Source organism: Thalia democratica, chromosome 8, assembly GCF_965202585.1.
Source record: "Thalia democratica chromosome 8, ktThaDemo2.hap1.1, whole genome shotgun sequence".
Lineage (NCBI taxonomy): Eukaryota > Metazoa > Chordata > Thaliacea > Salpida > Salpidae > Thalia > Thalia democratica.
Genome location: NC_139172.1, coordinates 9,763,659 through 9,782,987, shown reverse-complemented (window position 1 = coordinate 9,782,987; position 19,329 = coordinate 9,763,659). Strand labels below are relative to the sequence as shown.

General features: G+C 25.6%; 1 protein-coding gene across 1 annotated transcript; it reads right to left on the bottom strand.

Moving 5' to 3' along the window:
• Positions 1-304: 304 nt before the first annotated feature.
• On the bottom strand, positions 305-7,106 carry LOC145842496 (aquaporin-8-like). Its single transcript, XM_082949950.1, has 6 exons — positions 6,943-7,106; positions 6,627-6,734; positions 5,973-6,099; positions 5,084-5,277; positions 3,224-3,358; positions 305-636 (listed from the first exon to the last, which is right to left on the bottom strand). The coding sequence occupies exons 1-6, from the start codon at positions 7,056-7,058 to the stop codon at positions 519-521; spliced, it is 798 nt and encodes a 265-aa protein (XP_082806076.1). The 5' UTR covers positions 7,059-7,106; the 3' UTR covers positions 305-518.
• Positions 7,107-19,329: the final 12,223 nt, after the last annotated feature.

Sequence of the window (19,329 nt, the reverse complement as noted above, 5' to 3'; positions counted from 1 at the left end):
TATTAGCACAATAGCGAAAAATATTTTATACTTAAAATTTTAAAACTATTGTATTTTAGTAATTTTAAAAGTTAATTTACTTTAAATTATCTTGTTTTTTAGCTAGCCAGTAACCAATTTTGGTATGATTAATTTTTCAAAACTTTAATACATAATTACTAGATTTGAAGATTAAAAAATTTTACATTGGCAATAAAATTTTTGCAAGTTGGCGAAACATTTAGTTATATGGCTTATACAAAACTTTAAGCTGCACTAAATTCGTTTTTTTTTTTTTGTAAAATCAGTGTATATATATTTTTAATTTTGCGCTATAATTTCAATCAAATAACAGAACGATTTTTTTTACTTAATTTAAAAAATATACATCTGTATGACATTAAGTAGAATTTCTATAACAAAATAAATCTAAAAAAAAAAAGAAAATTTTCAAGTTTTGTTTTCAATTTCTTTATATCAAGAAAAGTTTTACTCTGGTAATTAAGTTTTGAAAAAGCTTGTCACAACTTTGTCAAACTTCACAACTTGCTCTCACGGTTGACAGTTTCTTCGTCGCACGAAGATGCAACTTGTACTACTTGCTTTTTACTCACCCATCTTTTTATCCACAACTTGTCCTCGGGAGCAAAGAATATCCTTTATATTTTTTTGAAGTATTTGTTTTTATCTTTAACAACTTTTATGTATATAATAAGTATATAAGATTATAGAAATATTTATAGCTATTCAAAAGTATAAATTTAGGCGTTTGTTAACAAAAGATCCTAGCGAAACAAGTTCACTGGAATATAAAATAATAACAAGTTATACAGTATTCTTTATTTATTACACTAACACATGTTTCTGTGTGTTAATTGAGTAACACTTTTTAACAGAGCTCTGTAAAAAATAAGCACTGTAAGGAAAGAATAGAAGCTAAAGTACGTGTATACATGTATCATAAAGTATTTTTTTTCAGAGCTCCGTTGAAGTGTGTTAATCCATTAAAAAACAGAAACATGTGTTAGTGTAATAAATAAAGTTAACTGTAAATTTTTTATTAAACATATTTATAGCTATTTGGTTAGTACAGTTTTTGATTGTTATAAGTTCAGCTACAACTTTAACTATAAGCTTATCATTCAAAGGACTTAAAATTTCTATAAACTGTTTGTGTATTGCATTTTATCAAATTTGACTTTTAGAAACTTAACTTTGATGTTTTGTACAAACGCACACAACTTTAAAAAACTACATTGTTATGTTACAATCTAAATTGTGCGACATTTTGCTGTGCTCATAAGTTAGTTAAACAGCTTAGACTGTAAAAAAATAAGATAAAAAATCAAATGTAAACTATTTTTTAAAAACGAAATAAAAAAAATTAATTGTACCATAACCAAAAAACAGTTATAACTACAAATCTTAAAACTTTTCAAAAGAAAAAAACACAATTAAGTAAAACTATAAAAAGTGTTTGGTTTCAAGTATTTGAATTGCACAGTTTTTTTTTATTGCAACTTAAAAGTTACAATTTACTTAAATAAAAATTTGGTAACATTGACTAAGTATGCTGTTTCATCGTAATAAGTTCTAAGAATAACAGTTTTAATATCTTATCATACAATAGGCTTAGTAAACTGTTCGATATGTGTTCCTATTTAGTTTTTTTTAAGTCTTTATATTTAATCTAGTTTTAACCCTTCAGTTTTTTAAAACCATAACTTTTATATTTTTTTAAACAAAACCTGTCATCTGGTTTGGGTTTTTTGAAAATGATGACTGACGTATATAGAACGACTTTATACTAATCTCAAATAGGTTTATAGTAAATTTCTAAAATACTAATGATTAAAGATTGAAGTTAAGTAATAAGAACGTCTTAAAACTTACTTAAATTCAAAGTATTTATCCGTATTTGAATTATTTTAAAAACACTGTTGTCGATGAAATTTTTCATGTTAACTATTATCATATACTTTTGGACTTTTAACATTAAATGTTTTTTCGTAAAGTTGATAAAATTCTCAAACTTTTTTTTATTTAGTTATAATTAATATACTTTTTTCTTTCTTTTTTTAAATTGACTCATTGTTCTTACCAGAAATTAAGCTCGGAAAACATTTTTTACTATAGTACTACTTGAAAAAAAAAACATTTGCACAGTTTTTTGTAGGTGTATGTATAGTTATATTTAGTGTGACTTACCACCTTAATCAAAAAAATTGTTAAACAGAATTCAAACTTAAAATAAATAATTATATACTTATTTTACAAAAAAAAGTTTAATTAAATTCGATAAATAAAAGTTAATTATTTAGTTTTTTAAGTATTATTTATCCGAATCGTGTGTATAAACTTATTTTAAAACTTACTTTTTAACCTTTTAAGACTTTACGTGGACTGGTTTTGAAAAACTACCTTTAATAACAATAAAAAAATATTGATAATTTTGAAAAAACTTAAAAAAAAACTTCTTATACTTAGCTTTTAATATTATATCAAAATATTAGTTATTTAGTTACATATTTTTCTTAACTATAAGAAGTATAATACAAATTTGTTTACTTATGATTTACAATAATAAGTTTGTGTTTGTAAATGTATACAATACAAGTTTTGTAAAACTAGTTTTACGATTTTTTAATAACCATATTAGTAAAAGAGTATCGTAAAAAAGCTAAACTGAGTTTTTTTTTTTTTTAATTAAATATTTTATTGCTTTTCAACTTCTTTAAAATCAACGAAAGTACTTATAATTTCCATTAGTACTTGCATTACTTGTGATCGTATTAATTAGCAAATAAATAAACAAAACTAAATTAATTTGACTGCTGTTTGTTAAGTATGAGTAAAATTTCCCGAAACTTTTTTTAAATATACTTGAAATTTATCTTATTTTAATGTAAAATTTATATAAAAAGAATTCAGTACTAATAAAGGTTTTGATTTAATAACTTAAACTTTTTAATTTCTTTAAATCATGTTATAGATGAGTTTGATTTGAATGAAAATAAAACAATTCGTAACTTAAACAGTATTTAGTTTTTTTAGTTTTTACAGTATACTGCATAGATAACATTGTTTGCTTAAACAGTTTATAGTATAGCGTTATTTGTAAGCTACATGTAAAGGTTTACCAAACTTGTAGCTTAAGTAAAAAGTCAACCCCTTTTATACGTAAATCGACTGCTTTTAAACATAGCCTTACTACTTGATATAACACACAGTGTAAATAACTTACATGTATATAGAAGCAAATATAATTGCCCCTAGCATGTCTCCGACCCACCATACCCACTGAAGTCTCCAATCGTTGAGCACAAGTGCTGGTCCGAACGCACGCGAAACATTTAAGCAAGAACCACCAATCCATCGTCTGTAAATTCACAAGCAGTATTATAAGTTTTATTGTTATCTAACTTCTTAGATTTATTTATAAAACAGTTTATTATATTTTATCAATGACTTTCAACTTGAAAGTCGTTTTATACTCTTTTATTTAATATGAATGTAGTCTTCTCTAAGCAATGCAAAATAAAAAGTATAAGTTTGTAATACATTTTATTGTTAACTTTAGTATAAATTTTTAAAAACTTTTAAATTTATTTAAAAATAAGCACTTTATATATCTTTTTCCACAAGAACTTTTTAACAGTTCTCAAATCTACAAAAACATAACTGCTATAAATTTTGTAGTAACTATATCCTCTGTACATTAAAAGTTGTTTTCATTTATATTCTGATTTCTAGCAATAAAAAATTAAGCGTAAACTGTTAAGATACTTACCATTGGTGATGTTGAAAAAACAATAATTTTTGCGCCATTTTTTAAAATAGTTTGTTAATCTAGGACAAATATTATTTTATAGGACGGTTTACAAAGCATAGTTAGTATTAAAAAAAATAAAAAAGTTCACAACTTTTAGCTCGTTTAAATTAACATTTAAATATAAAAAATGTCACAATGATTTATAAAAGTTGTTTTGTTTTCACACAAGTACTTTATCAAATTAATTATACTTTTATGTCCATAAAGTATTAACGGTTCTAAAGATTCTTAAAGTATGAAGTATGAACGATAGATACTAAAAGTGCTGCTAGTGGTTATATAAACTTTGAAATTTAAACCAGTTCATACTGTTTTAAGGCGAATCAAAGTATTACGCGCGAAAATAGCTGTTTTGACTTTTTGATGGGCCTTGCTTGTATTAATCGTAAATACTTTGTTCCTCACTTACTACTTCTGATAAAATTAATTTTAAAAGTTCACTTTATAGATTAAAACAATAAAACATATTATAAAAAAAATAAAAAAACTTAATCTTATGAATTAAAAGTATTAAATCTTCAAATAAAATAAGTATTGTACAGAATTTAGCTATATAACAATAAATGTATATATGTATGAATAAAAGATATATAATAGATTTGTAAAATCGTAAATGTTTTATTTCATATTTTGTTTATAAGTATAATGTTTTTAAGTTCGAAACTGTGGGATTATGAAGTCTCAGAAAACGATTAAAAACATTTAAATGTATGTCATACTAGTTTTGTATGTCGTGTATATTTTAACAAAACTTTTTATGAAGGTATCAAATATTAAAACATTTGTCGGTAACATGCGGCCAACGATATATTTTTCAGCTAAAATATAGTTATTTTTGTGGTAAAGTTTTACAGTTGGCTCTTAATTTGATACTTATTGTTCACTCTTGTTTTGTTATTGCACATTTCATCAAGCTTTTGTTTAATTTAAAATAAATATTGATTAATTAAATTGTATTAGATATCTAACAGTTTTAAATTTAATATATAATTTTTTTTTTCTATACAGTGCAGCCCGCGAGTATTTCTTTAGGAAATAACTTTAAATAGATGGCAACCCCTGTTCCAAAACAGCTGCAAAAACTAAGTAGTTGATAATTTACGTTTAACTTTTTAACACCAAAATAAGTTTTTTTGAATATAAGTAACTCTATGTTACTTCTTGAAACACAAAAAAATATTTTTTGTTTTTATTAGTATTAAAGTTATTAAAGCTAAGTGTTATGTAATTAGAAACGGACTGAAAAAGACTATAAAAGTTTTAAAAACTCACCCGCCAATAATTCCCTGAAAAACAGTGAGGCCGATGGCAAGGGGTCCAGTTTGTTGGTCGTAATCTTCCTGTACCACCGTGGCTACAGCGAAAAATATCATCGCTCCCGTAATAACTATCTCGTGACCAATCACCGACAGTATATTTGCACCTTCAGCCACGCTTATCGGTCCTGGTACATCTTGCTTTATTGACTGAAAAAAAATAAGAGTTTATTTGATTTTTTTTTTTTTGCATTATAGCTGAATAAGTAGTAAACATATAAAGCATAGTTAAGTTTAGGTTAAAAAGTATTTTTATTATCATAAAACTCCTTAAAGTTATAATATTTATGAAAGTTTGCGCATTAGCAACAAAAAAAAATTATACACAGTATATTAAACTTTTTTCTATATTACGTTCTTCAGTTCATCAATTAAGTACTGATAACTTTTTCACAAAAAAAATTAAGAGTTTAAATTAGTTTATACTTATAGTAAACAATTTTACCTAAATGATTATAATTTAATTAATTCTTTTTAAGACAACTAATCATACCTATACTAGTTTTTTTTTGAAACAACTTTGAAAAATAATATAGATGTTGTCATTAATCAACTATATTTTAGCAGCTTAAAGAACTTATGTTTTAATCAAATTAGTCTTTCAGCTAAAAAATCTAGGTAAGTAGTTTAGAGTCTAGCTACAAACTTAAGAAAAATGTTATGAATTGAAATAATTAAAACGGTTTTTTCCTGCTAAACTTTACAAAGCTTAACTTTCAAGGTAGCATACATTATCTTTCTGAAATAAAGTACAACATTACAGAGATAAAATGTAAGAGTAAAAACAATAAAAATTGTTATAACAAAAACTTTTTGAAGAGCTACTTTCATTTATTTATACAAACTTGAGCTATCCAAGCACCAAGTGTCGAGCCTAAGCACTGCATGGCAACATAAGGTACAAACAATTTCCAATGTAACACGCCAGAAACAACAAATCCCATCGATATTGCAGGGTTAAAGTTTATTATACTGCAAGAATACATTTGTCTTATGAAAAGTATTTCTTTAATTATTTTTTATAGTTTTTAACTCTATATAAAACTTTATGGATTAGATTTAAATACTTCTTAAAAAAATTATATGTGTTTTTACAACCAAAAACTGCTTTTTTGTGTAACGTTTTGAAAAAAGATATAAGAATGTTTGTGTGATAACTATGAAAATTTATAAAACTGGTTGATTATGATGTTTTTTTGTACTAAAAGTTTAAAATATTTAGTTGAAAACATTACATCTAAAACCAAAAAATAATCTAAAGCTTTCAAATTTTAAATATGTATGCAATGTTACTAAATCTTTTAGTTTTGTTTTGATTTGAAGTTTAAACTTTTATTATTTAATTTAAAACTAACCACATTTGAGTGTTTATATGACTAAATGAAGTAAACAAAGCTATTGATTGTAATTTTATAACCAATTCCTATAGTTTTTGTTCTTTTCATTGTAATACTTCCTGAATATATAAAGTAACAAGTTTTATTAGGGCATAAGCTTACCATACTTTCCAAAAAAGGACGATAAACATGTACACTGCCAATCCAGCTTGTAGAGCTGGTACTAGAGCTGTGGTTAGATAGTTGATCTCCAAAGAGGTTTCATTTATACTGTAAGCAAATAATTACTTTTTTTAATCAAATTTGTTCGTTACTAAAAGACAATAACATTTTTTACCAGGATGTTTAGCTTAATTATTCAAGAGTTAATATTTTGCCTAAACCCGTCTACAAAGCAAAATTATGTAATATCTATTTATTATATCTAAAAGCAATAGTAACTAAATAATTTTCTCTAAAATTTCTTACTGAAACTTACCTCTGTGTGTAAACTGGAGGTGTTGTAAACATTGAACCCCAAAAAGTATGCAAAAACATAGCAAAAAACTCAGCGGCTAAAGGCTGGACTAGACCGAAGTAAGTAATTTCTACCATATTTAGCTAGTTGTTGTCCAAAAATTTTTAAAGTAAGTTTAGTTTTTAACATGTACTAATTTTTTAGATTATAAACTTTTATTGTTGTACTATTATATAAATTAATGAAATACAAACTTAGGATATTTTTTTGTCATAACTTGGATGGCATATGTAATTTTTCTACAATAACTTATTATTAACTAATTATTTTATAAGTGAATTTTAATAAATAGTGTTAATATACAAAAAAAAATAGGAGTAACACAGCCTAATATATTCGTTTATTATTTATAAAACTATCAGTAAATTTAGCTCGTATGAATACTTGAAAGATAAAGATAAGAAGAACCAATTCATAAATAATGTTTTTTATTTATATCAATTAGTATATTAAAAGAACTTTTACCATTTGACCTTTGATAATCTTAAAATAATTGTGAAAGTATAGCTATTATTAGTAGTCAATACAATACCCAAAAGAAAACTTAAAAACAAAATATACCTAAATGGTTTACACGAAAAACTTTTACTGCTGAAGTTGACTTAATATTTTAGAATTGTTTTTGATATTAAAAGTACACAAAATGAAAGATATTTTGAAACTTCGTTTACTTTAGTAAAAGTATTGTGCTACTAGGTAGGGTAGAAAAAAACTGTTTTTCTATAAATGGAAATTTAAGCTTAGTGTTTGTAAATACATAAAACTAACAAACATGTTTTAAAAAGTGAACACAAAACATAAGAAAGAAAGTAAACTTAAACACGCCTTGTTATCAAATAAAATAGTTAATTTGTAGTAGATTTATATGCAGAAGAAATATTTGCCATAGGTATTATTGAAATCATATATTTTTGTTAATATTCAGAACATTATAAATGCATATATTTTTAGTTTACATTACATCATTACTATTACAACAACTAAAGTCAAGTTTAAAACTTAAAATATGTAAGTCTTTAAAAAAAATATTAATTTCAAAATATTAACAAGTTTTATCGTTACATGATAGAAATACGTAGTGTTACGGTTAAAAATAAATACAGCTTATAAGCTTTTGTAAAAAACGCTTCTAAAACTTTACTAAAAGCATGTAATATATTACTTTATAAATAGATTAAAAACACAAAAAAAAAATCTTAAATACTATCAATGTGGTTTATTATAAAAATCAGTGTCATTTACGTTTTGGTAGTTACTTTTTTATAAAGAATTTAAAAACAAGCTTTGACTAAGCTGAAGTATTATTGTAACACACACTACTAAACTAGTTGCTAACTTACACTCAACGTAAAAGTTTGCTATGACGCGCACTTTAAAACAATAATCGTGTATGTAATGAATATTTATTGATTGTAAATCTATTTTAGTCGTATGTGTTTTATCAAAATAAAGCTTTATCTAAATTTATTGACCTAATATTATATCAAAAACATATAACTTTAGTTTCAAAAGTTTATATACGAGCATAAATTTAGTATTAATTGTTTTTTAAAGTAATAGAAAATCTATATAAGCTTTTAATACTTTCAAAAACCCTAAAAATTATTTGAATAAAAAGTTTAGTAAAAATAAGTAAATCTGAAAACACAAACAAAATAAAAATTAATAACTCTATATAAAATAATAAATATAAGGCTGTAGAATATAATAGATACTTTTATTCTATTTATTATAAAACATACATAAGATACTACATTACAAAAATAAAATCTAAAACAAAAAAAAAATTATCAAGTAAAATTAAAAAGTGTAAAGTTAAAATTGGATATAAAATTTGACAAAATTAGAGAAAAATTATATGAAGACCTTATATATAAATACAGTTATATACCATAAAAATATTTATACCTTTTATGCTAATAAAAATAGATAAAAAAGTAGAGAATAGTCTTACAGAAGATTCTTCGCACAGCTTTTTTACTTTATAAATTTTCAAGCTAAAAATTTAGCTTTTTAAATGAAAACCCTATCAATCAAATTTTATAATTATTAATTTTAACTTAATATTAAAATTATGTTAGATTTTAATAAATTATTATCTTCAGAAAATTAATCATATATAAAGTATTTAAAAATTTTAATTATAACTTTTTTCACTGTAATTGTTAACTACTATTTGATTTAAAACTTGAGCTGGTGTAAAAATCTGTTATAATACTTATGGCTGTTTTTAAATAATAATTGCTTAAGTACATAAACTACACACAAAATACTGGTAGTTAGTACAATCGAACAAATTATACAGTTGACTTTTTATATTTTATGAACTTATTTGAGACAAAAAATTGTATTGTCTATTAATAATAAAGTTTAGGTACATTAAATCAAATATATACAGTTACTAGTCAACAGTTCGAAACATTTTCTTAAACTAAACAGATTTTATAAAACTGTTGGTAATATTTTCAAAAACAAATATGGTGATTCAAATTTTTACAATGTAAATTTAATTGTGATTACATTATTAATAATTCATTAAAAACCAATTACAATAATCAATTATTTTCTTATTTTAAGTATTATATAAAAAAAGTAAACATGATAAATTACCTTTAAAAAAAGTGCTTAGTATCTAAAAGAAACTTAATTTAAAAGTGTGTTTGGACTGATTATTACACAAGTACTTTTAAAAAACTATTTCCGAGTGTTTTAATTTCTTTTAAAAACTAAAATTTTATCTACTAATAAATATAAAACTAAAAATATTTTAAACAAGTATTTACTTTTAAAATAAGTATTACAGTTAGCTTTTTTAATCTAAAACTGTTATTAAAATGAAACAGTCCAGGCTAAAATTTTAAATATATATAGCTGATTGGGTAATATTACTTAACCCTTTTTTTTTTTGGATTTTTGAACATAAACGATTAATTCCTTGCCAAAAATTGTCATGGTTAGTTAAGTTTACATGAGTATTTTTGGTTTTTGAACTCGGTTCTAAATGTTGATTGACGTACAAAATTAAATATTTCTAAATCATTTAACTGAATAATTGAATTTAAATATTACTTTTTTTATAAGCATCTTTTATAATTTTACTTTGATCAAAATTCAGCATTTAGGAATAAGTAAAAAGTTTTAAATTATTCTGTTTTAGTATAATATTTAGAAACAGTTTAATCTTGCTTTTCAAAATTATTCTACTGTAATTTTCTGAAATAGTTTCTGCACGTTTTATTTTAATTTTGTCCTCAACAGATAATTTTTTTTTTGTTATTTACCTAAGTATTTTTAAGCTGAAAAACGTTGCGTGGATTAATTTTTCGATCACTGTGTTATACTTTTCAGAAAAGTTTTTTTTTCTTTGGTTTTGTTTACATTTTGTATTTTATTACAAAATACTTTGTTAATAATTATTAATCGTTTTACTTATAACGTTTTCTACATCTTTGAAACACTATCTGAAGTAGCTTTATACATTTGATCATTTTTTATATTCTTTTAAAATAGTTTTATGTGTCCTTAGTGAGTTTGATAGTTTATATAAAGAACCATAAATAATTAGAGTTTTGATTTAAAACATGTGAATACTAAAACATTTTTGTTAACTCGTTTATTTAAGTTAAACTATTTGTTATACCATAGACAAGACTTATATACTGAATATAAAGCTTAATCATTCAAGGACACAGTAAATTTTTTGTTCGTGATTTTTCTACGGCAACAATAACTAAAAAAATCAAATTCAATGTGTAGGTTTTTCAAAACTATCATTTGATTTTTATATTTTTTATAAAACACAAATGCATCTGATTCGAGTGTTGACCATAGTATTGATTTACTTTTGTACACCTCTTCGATTTTTTTTAATAAAAGAATTTTTTAAGATAAATTTCAGTGTAAAAATACAATAGATTATTTATATCTAAGAATATTTAAACTACATTTTAAACTTTTTTTTTTCCTTTAAAAAAGTACGAACTAACGAGCGATGCACAAAACACTCAAATAATCAAGATATTACTTGTAGATTAGATAAAATCATTAAAAATTTTAAATATTCATTTATACTATACCTTTAAATGGTGCTCAAGGCTGACCAACTACTTTTCAAATTTCAATTTAAACGTTATTTAAATTACTATACCATCTACAGTTTTTTTTTTCCTAAAATTTGTTTTTTTACAAGATTTTTTTTAAATCGGTACTAATAATATTTTAATTTTGTCATTAAGTACTTTCAAAAATTATATTAACAAATTCTATTGCATATATATTACAAATTAAGTAAGATAATTGATTAATGCTTCAGAAAATTAATGCTTTTTAATACCCGACTGCTCCCTTCAAAGCATCAGTTAATTATTTTACTTAATATGTAATATACATGAACTTGAAGTTGTGGTATTTTTATGTATGGCGCTGTAATTTAATTATTGGTCAGGGCTTTGAAAGCTTAATAACAATTTTAGTTTTCTAAGCTCTGTTATTTGAAATTTAAGATCAATTTATTATTTTAAGTTTTATCTAACTTTACTTTGTTTATAATTTAGATTTAACCATTATAAACATTTTACAAATATATATTAATAAGTTTCTATAGCTTTTATTACCTTAACTATTGATCAATTTATTTAAACAGTAATTAATATTTGTTGTTTTACTTCTTTTCATTTACAATAGATTACTTATTATTTCAAAACAATTGCAAAAAAGTTCTTTTAAACTTAAGTGCCTTACTTCTAGTGATCAACCAGATCCAAGATCCGGATCCTAATTTTAAAAACAGATCCGGAACCGGATCCTATCGGATCCTAGCTGAGATTTAACCGGTTCCGGATCTAGTTAGTTTAGAAAACCTTTTTTTTTCGCGATCAGCTTCTTTCAGTTTTATTTACTTATATTATTGTGTTTAGAATATTTAATTATTTAAAATTAGTCAAGCGAAATAGACTAATTAGTTGATTCTGTTGTTTATTGTAAACATACAGGTACATACACCCATTAGAGTAAAAATATTGAATTGTTAATTTAAAGTTTCTTGCAGATTAGATTCTTCTACTGACTCTATAATTTAGTTCTATTTATAAACTTAAAATATTTTCATGTGTTAATGAAAAACATACATTTTTAAAATTTGATGTGTTTCATTTTGTTAAAAGTCTTTACAGATAACTTAATAAAATTTTCTCATTTAATTATATTAAATAATGTAAAAACTTTACAATTATAGCTCATTTAATATTTTAGTACTGCAATTTTAAGAGGCACCGATAGTTCAACAAAATTTTTTGTGCGATAATTTATTTAACATCGAGGCTGGTATGTTGTTCTTAAAGCCGTTTCAGCACCCTGTTTCATTCACACGCTTCAACTAATAATTAAATATTTACTGTCTTCAGAAAATAACATATGTGTGTTAATAACCAAAACCTGTCAAACTGTTGGCGACTTTATTCATTCTTCTACAATGTGCGACAAACTAAAAAAATTCAGGTCACTTTAGGTTCATCAGTGTCAATGCAAAAAGCCTTGTTACTTGTGCAAGATGTTGAAACGAGGTGGAACTCAACCTACCTTATGCTGAAAAGACTATAAAAATTGAATACAAGTTTTGAGAATTACGTGGCTAACAACAAATTTAAACCTGAAAATATTCTTACAGTTGATGAACGGAAACTTTTTAGCCTCCTTAATGAGCTGCTCGAACCCTTTTACATATTAACGAAGCAGTGTAGTAAAAACAACGCATTGCTGTCAAGTGTAATGGCGCATGCAGCAGTACTAAGAAAAATTCAAACCATAAAGCTTACAGTCCACCAGGTCAAAGTAGTTCTAAAACCTTAGCAAGCTTGGCAGAAAATATAAAATAGGCTTTTGAAAGAAGGTTTTACACTACTAATGATACCACACGAATAAACCTTCATTATAACGACTTGTTTTTACTGACAACAGCTGTTAGTCCACTGTATCGACTTGAATTTTTCCCTGCTAATCTCAAGCAAAAGGTTGTAAGGCTACTAAAATCAGAAGTAAAAAGTCATAGTTGGCGTTAAACTAGTCATAGTGGTCAAGTTCCTTAAGTACCGCGTAATAAATCTTAAGCTCAAAGTACTAAAAAAATTGTTCCATAAATTTTTGTCGTTCTATTCTACATTTAAATTGGAAACAAGTGCAAAAGTCACCAAGATTCAGTTGATCTAGAGATTGAGACATTTTTTTTGGCTGAAAAAAATTATCTGCTAAAGAAGTTAAAGAAGCTAAAGTCTTGTCTTGGTGAAATTCAAACAAGAAAAAATACACACATCTTGCCAGGGTTGCAAGAATTTATTTTTCGGCACCACCATATTCTGTTTGTTGTGAAAGGTTATTTTCAGAAGCTGGTAACTTGTGCGAACAAAAACAAAATCGACTGCTTCCAAAAAATGGCAAAAAGCTTTTATATCTTCATAACAACTTGAAAAAACAAGAATAGGTTTTTTTGTAGCTTAATGGCGATGTTATATACTAAACTACTTAATTTTATATTTATAAACATAAACAATCGCTAAAGAAGTTATTGTTTATCATATAGTTCGAACTTTTATAAGTAAAATTATAATGTAAAGCTAAACATAAATAAAATAATTTAAGTTCGTTACTTTTTAAGGCATTCTTACATTTATTTTAATTTTACGTCATACAAAGTACAAAATTCAAGTTTTGTCGTATAAGTAGCTTGAAGTTTAGCATTTAAACTGAGATTTCATATAAGTAGACTTTTTTTTATACAACGTTCTTTTTTCTAGTGTCAAAATACAATATTTAGACAATAACAAGTTGTATTTTTTTAACAAAAAATTTATATTAAACAGTTTTTACTAATTAATGGTATTAAAATAACTAAATTTTATAAGTTTGTTCCCTACTGAAACTATATAAAACACTTAGGACCCGGATCCGGCCGGATCTTGATTTAGAAAAAAGATGCGGAACCGGATCCGGTAGATCACTGCTTACTACTTTTCCCAAACACAAAAAATAAATTATCTAGTTTATATCTCAACTTCGTTGATGATGGCCGAAATAAATACTGGCTAAAACTGATCAAACGAGCGCAGACTACAATCTCACAGCAAGCTGACAATGTCTGAGACGTTGGGCAGTGAATGATTTAGCTGTGTCATTTTTTCAACTTTACCCACAAACGATCGCTTCAGTACTTCGTACTTAAGCCCGCTTGTTTAAGATCACAATAGCGGTTTCTCGCGACTATTCCTGCCTGATGAGTTCTAATAAGGACGAAACCGGTCGTAGGATTGTCTCGGATGCTGTTGCTGATGATCTTGCGGTAAAGTTCATTGTTTATTATCGATTGCATAAAACATCTCAACTTCGTTGATGATGGCCGAAATAAATACTGGCTAAAACTGATCAAACGAGCGCAGACTACAATCTCACAACAAGCTGACAATGTCTGAGACGTTGGGCTGTGAATGATTTAGCTGTGTCATTTTTTCAACTTTACCCACAAACGATCGCTTCAGTACTTCGTACTTAAAGCCCGCTTGTTTAAGATCACAATAGCGGTTTCTCGCGACTATTCCTGCCTGATGAGTCCTAATAAGGACGAAACCGGTCGTAGGATTGTCTCGGATGCTGTTGTTGATGATCTTGCGGTAAAGTTCATTGTTTATTATCGATTGCATAAAACATCTCAACTTCGTTGATGATGGCCGAAATAAATACTGGCTAAAACTGATCAAACGAGCGCAGACTACAATCTCACAACAAGCTGACAATGTCTGAGACGTTGGGCTGTGAATGATTTAGCTGTATCATTTTTTCAACTTTACCCACAAACGATCGCTTCAGTACTTCGTACTTAAGCCCGCTTGTTTAAGATCACAATAGCGGTTTCTCGCGACTATTCCTGCCTGATGAGTCCTAATAAGGACGAAACCGGTCGTAGGATTGTCTCGGATGCTGTTGTTGATGATCTTGCGGTAAAGTTCATTGTTTATTATTTACTAGTTTATAAAGTAAGTTAGTCGACTTGTTTTAAATGCTGATATATAAAAGCGTAATATCGTGACGTAAATATTGTATGTTTTTTTTCAATGATTACTAACGTTTAAATATTTTGAACTAGTAGTTTCTTTATTTCATTGTAAGTGGTTTTATATTATGATATACTATTTCATTTTGCATTTTACTTTTTTTTATCTAATTTAGACTTAATAGTTACAAATATTATATACTTTTATAACAGTCGGATTTAGCATTATGTATAGTATCTATTATTAATCAACAATCTACTATAATCTATAGTATTTAATTTTATTTTTAGTAAACACATATATACACCTACTTTAGCTTCTATTCTTTCCTAACAGCATTTATTTTAACAGAGCTCCGTTGAGGTGTGTTAACCCGTTAACACATAGAAACATATATCAATGTAATAAAGAAAGAATATTGTTTAATTTGTTATTATTATAGATTATATACCATTTGCAACTTAGTATAAAGAGATTACTCATTTTATTATATTTTTTGTTTCACAAACGTTTTCAAAGCTATACGAGTTTCATAGTCATTTGTGAAATGTGTATGAAAAAATTTGGTTAGTAAAAAAGGTTAAATAATAAATTTAAATTATAATGTATGAATAAATTCAAAAAAACACAAATTTTAGAGTTTAGCAGGTAAAACTTAAGTAAAGACATGTCAACCAATAAACCGTTAGTGATTTTGCTTTTCAATCCAATGCTATCTGCGTATTTAACTTAAGTTGTTCTTCCTCAACCATTATTAATTCCAGGCTGTATAGATCGCTTTGTTTACATCGTTTCAAAACTTCAAAGTTTTAAACTATGTGAGAGTTTTTACAGCGTGTGCAATAAACATTCCAAAAACGAATAGCACCCATATTTCAAAAACATAACATTGTTATTAAATCGGCCTACACCAGCAAAAAAGATTCTGTCTACTTCAGCAACAAAAGTAAATGCTCAGAAGTTTTTAACACAAATGTTATTTATAAAATACACCTGCTCTGCAGATCAGAGCATCTCGAATATTGAAGAAACATCACGACAAGTTTTCCGACTAATTGCAGACCGCTGCGTAACAGATGAAAACAGCGCAATACTTGACCATCTTTTTAAATGCACACGCTGTCAAAACTCTGACAGATTGAAATGATGTAAACAAAGCGAACTCTACAGCCTGGAACCAATATTGATTGAGGAAGAGCGACCTAAGTTAAATACGCAAATATCATTAGATGGAAAAGCAAAAATATAAACAATTTATAAATAAACATACCTTTACTGGGGTAGGACTTTTTATGTGTACTATTTTATGGGCACTATTTTATGTGTAGAATTGCTGCATTCAATTATACACATAATTTGATGTGATGTCATCAAAATTATGTGTAGTATTTAGAAGTTGCTGCAATTAAGTTGCTGCAATTAAGTGAAATAAATTTTTGTACTTTTCTTTTGTAAACAAACAAAAACTGTATAGGCCTCTAAAATGTTGAATTTAAATTTGTGTTTATGCTATGTAAACAATACTGACTAAAACAAAACATTGAAAATTTACATTAGTGTTTTAAGTGTTAAAAATTTGCTTATAGTTAAGTTTATGAATGCTTGTTTTTTTTTTAAATAGCCAAATCACTAGAAAAATTAGTGTGTAACTTTTAATTTTGTCATAAAAATTGAATAGTATTTTTTTTGTTTTTGTTTTTCATATTGGAAACTTATATTTCTAACTAAAAAAGTAATATATAATATATTACAAAATATTTTTTTTCAAGAAAATATAATTTTAGCATTTTATATATTTTGTATTGTTTGAAAAATTTTGTATTTTTTTACAAGATTTAAAACTTAAAAGAAATAAAAGTGTCAACAGCAAAATAGAAGACTATATAACAGAATTAATCTTAACTTTTTTTTGTAAAATATGGAAAATAAATATACAGGTAGTAAAACAGTTGTTAAGTTGGTCTTTTTAGGTTAAAGTATTTGTTATAATGCTCATTAAATGTTTTTTTTTAGTAATAGTAATATTATTTTCAGGGTTGCCACTTTACCTGGAAACATGGAAACACTTTACCTGGAAATTGTAAATTTAGAAAAAAAAAACCTGAAAAACCTTTAAATTAAGAAATTTAGAAAAAAACCTGGAAAAACATTAAATTTTAAACATAAAACCTGGAATTTTATACAGTTTGAACATGTTCAGTAGTAAAATTTAAATTTGACACAAATAATCTATTTCATAGAGAGAATTTTTTTTTCATCATCAGAATAATAAAAAAAAGATTTAAAGTAGCTCTACAGGATTTTTTTTACTTTTCTATATTATTTAACATAGTTATCTTACCTTAAATTTAACTTTTAAAAAAATAGATCCAAAAATATGTACTTTTAAAGATCTGGAAGAAATTTGAAGAAATTTGGAAAAAAAATAAACAAATGAGTGACAACCCTGTATTTTGGTATCAGTTATTACACAGTTTAATTATGTGGTTTTTAGTTCTTGCACAGTAAACTCAGTTGCTTTATACTTGAGTTTCTTAATTTAACCATGTTTTTGGGTTTCTGCCTTTGACTGGTTAAATATCAAAAATAATTTGATTTTTGTAAAACAGTAAAAATCAGTTTATACCTTAGTTCAAACCCTACAAAATATGATCATTTACTAAATTTGTTTTATTTATTTTTTGTAACAGGTTTCTTTTGTAAAAGCTATGACACAAGAAGTTTTTTCTTTAATTAGTAAATTGAAACATTTGCCAGAAGATGAGTTTAAAAAACTTTTCTTTAGCGAATTTTCCAGGTTAAGTTTGAGGCCACTTAGTGAGTTTAGAAAAACTGTACACTTTGATGAAACTCATGAAGTTGATAAAACAGCCTTAGAATTGCAACTTGGTTTGCCTACAGAGTTAATTCCAATTAAAAACTCTGGAGCAGGGGACTGCCTATTCAAGGCTATTTCATAGTCACTATATGGTACTGAAGACAATCACCACAACCTAAGGCTCCAAGTTTTTATTTGGATGTTGAAAAATAAAGAAACTGTTGTCCAAATCAAAGAGAAGTACAAGTATTTTGTATCAAATTCTGTGTTTTCCTTGACTCTACAAGTTGGAGTACCACAAACTTGGATGGGGGTGACCCATATTGCTTGCAGTGCAATGGCATTGAAGGTTCGCATAAGTACTTTTTATCCCTTTGTTAATGGATTAGAAAACACTACGGCTAAAGTGCTTAACACAATATATAATTGTGAAGCAGTTGGTAGCGAAGTGATCATTAATATTCAATGGTCAAGCATAATTTTTGACAAAACAAAACATTATTGGCAGCCTAATCATTTTGTGATTTTAGTTGATAAAACTAAAAATAATTATAAATTTAATATTAATAGCCAAGGAGTTATATTACTTGACAATGATGAAAATGATAGTGATGAATTTGTAAATGATAGTGATGGTAAAAAAAACATTTGTAAGGAAGCTAAAATAAAACCTTCTATAGAAACAGTTGATATTTAAAAACAAAATAAAATTAATAAAGCTCCACAATCTTTTCCAAGTTATGATTCTGATGAAAATGATTTTGTAAATAATGCTGATTATGAAGATTTTAAAAGTAACTATAGTAAAACAAAAAACAACTCAAAAACTGCTCATGGTCAAAAAAAAAAACAATAAGGGTAATAACATTGAGCAATCAGTTTCAGTTGAAGATACAAAAAACAATGAAAAAGGAAACAATTTGGATAATGTCTTTATTAAACCTTACAGAGAATTTAAACGAAACAAGGATATATATGAGTTATTAATTAACTGTGATCAAGTTTTTGATAAAATACCAAACGTTATAAAAAGCAATAAACAATTATTATTTTCCAAATAGCAAAAGACCTTTTAAATTTTATGATGATTGCGGTGAGTGAGATTATAAAACTAAAAACTATAAAACATTGTATTACTTAAAATCAAATTTTTCTCAAGTTTATAAAAAAGATGGTTTTTTTTTCAAAAAGTCTAAATCCTGCTCTGTAGAAACTCTAATAAAAATACCAGATGAAATAAAAGAACCTGAAATAGTTAAATTTTTATGGTATAAAACAAAACATAAACTTGATGAAAAATTTTTTAGAATAGTTACAGTTATAGTTTCAAATAAAATCAAAAGAGCTTTGTTTCAGTACATAGGTAAACAACCCATGAAATGTAAAAAAAATAAGAGTTGATCCAATGTCAATTAAAAAAGTTAAAGATGACATAAATGTAAAATGTAAAAAAATAAAGAATACTGTTGATGATCCTATTGTATCAACTAA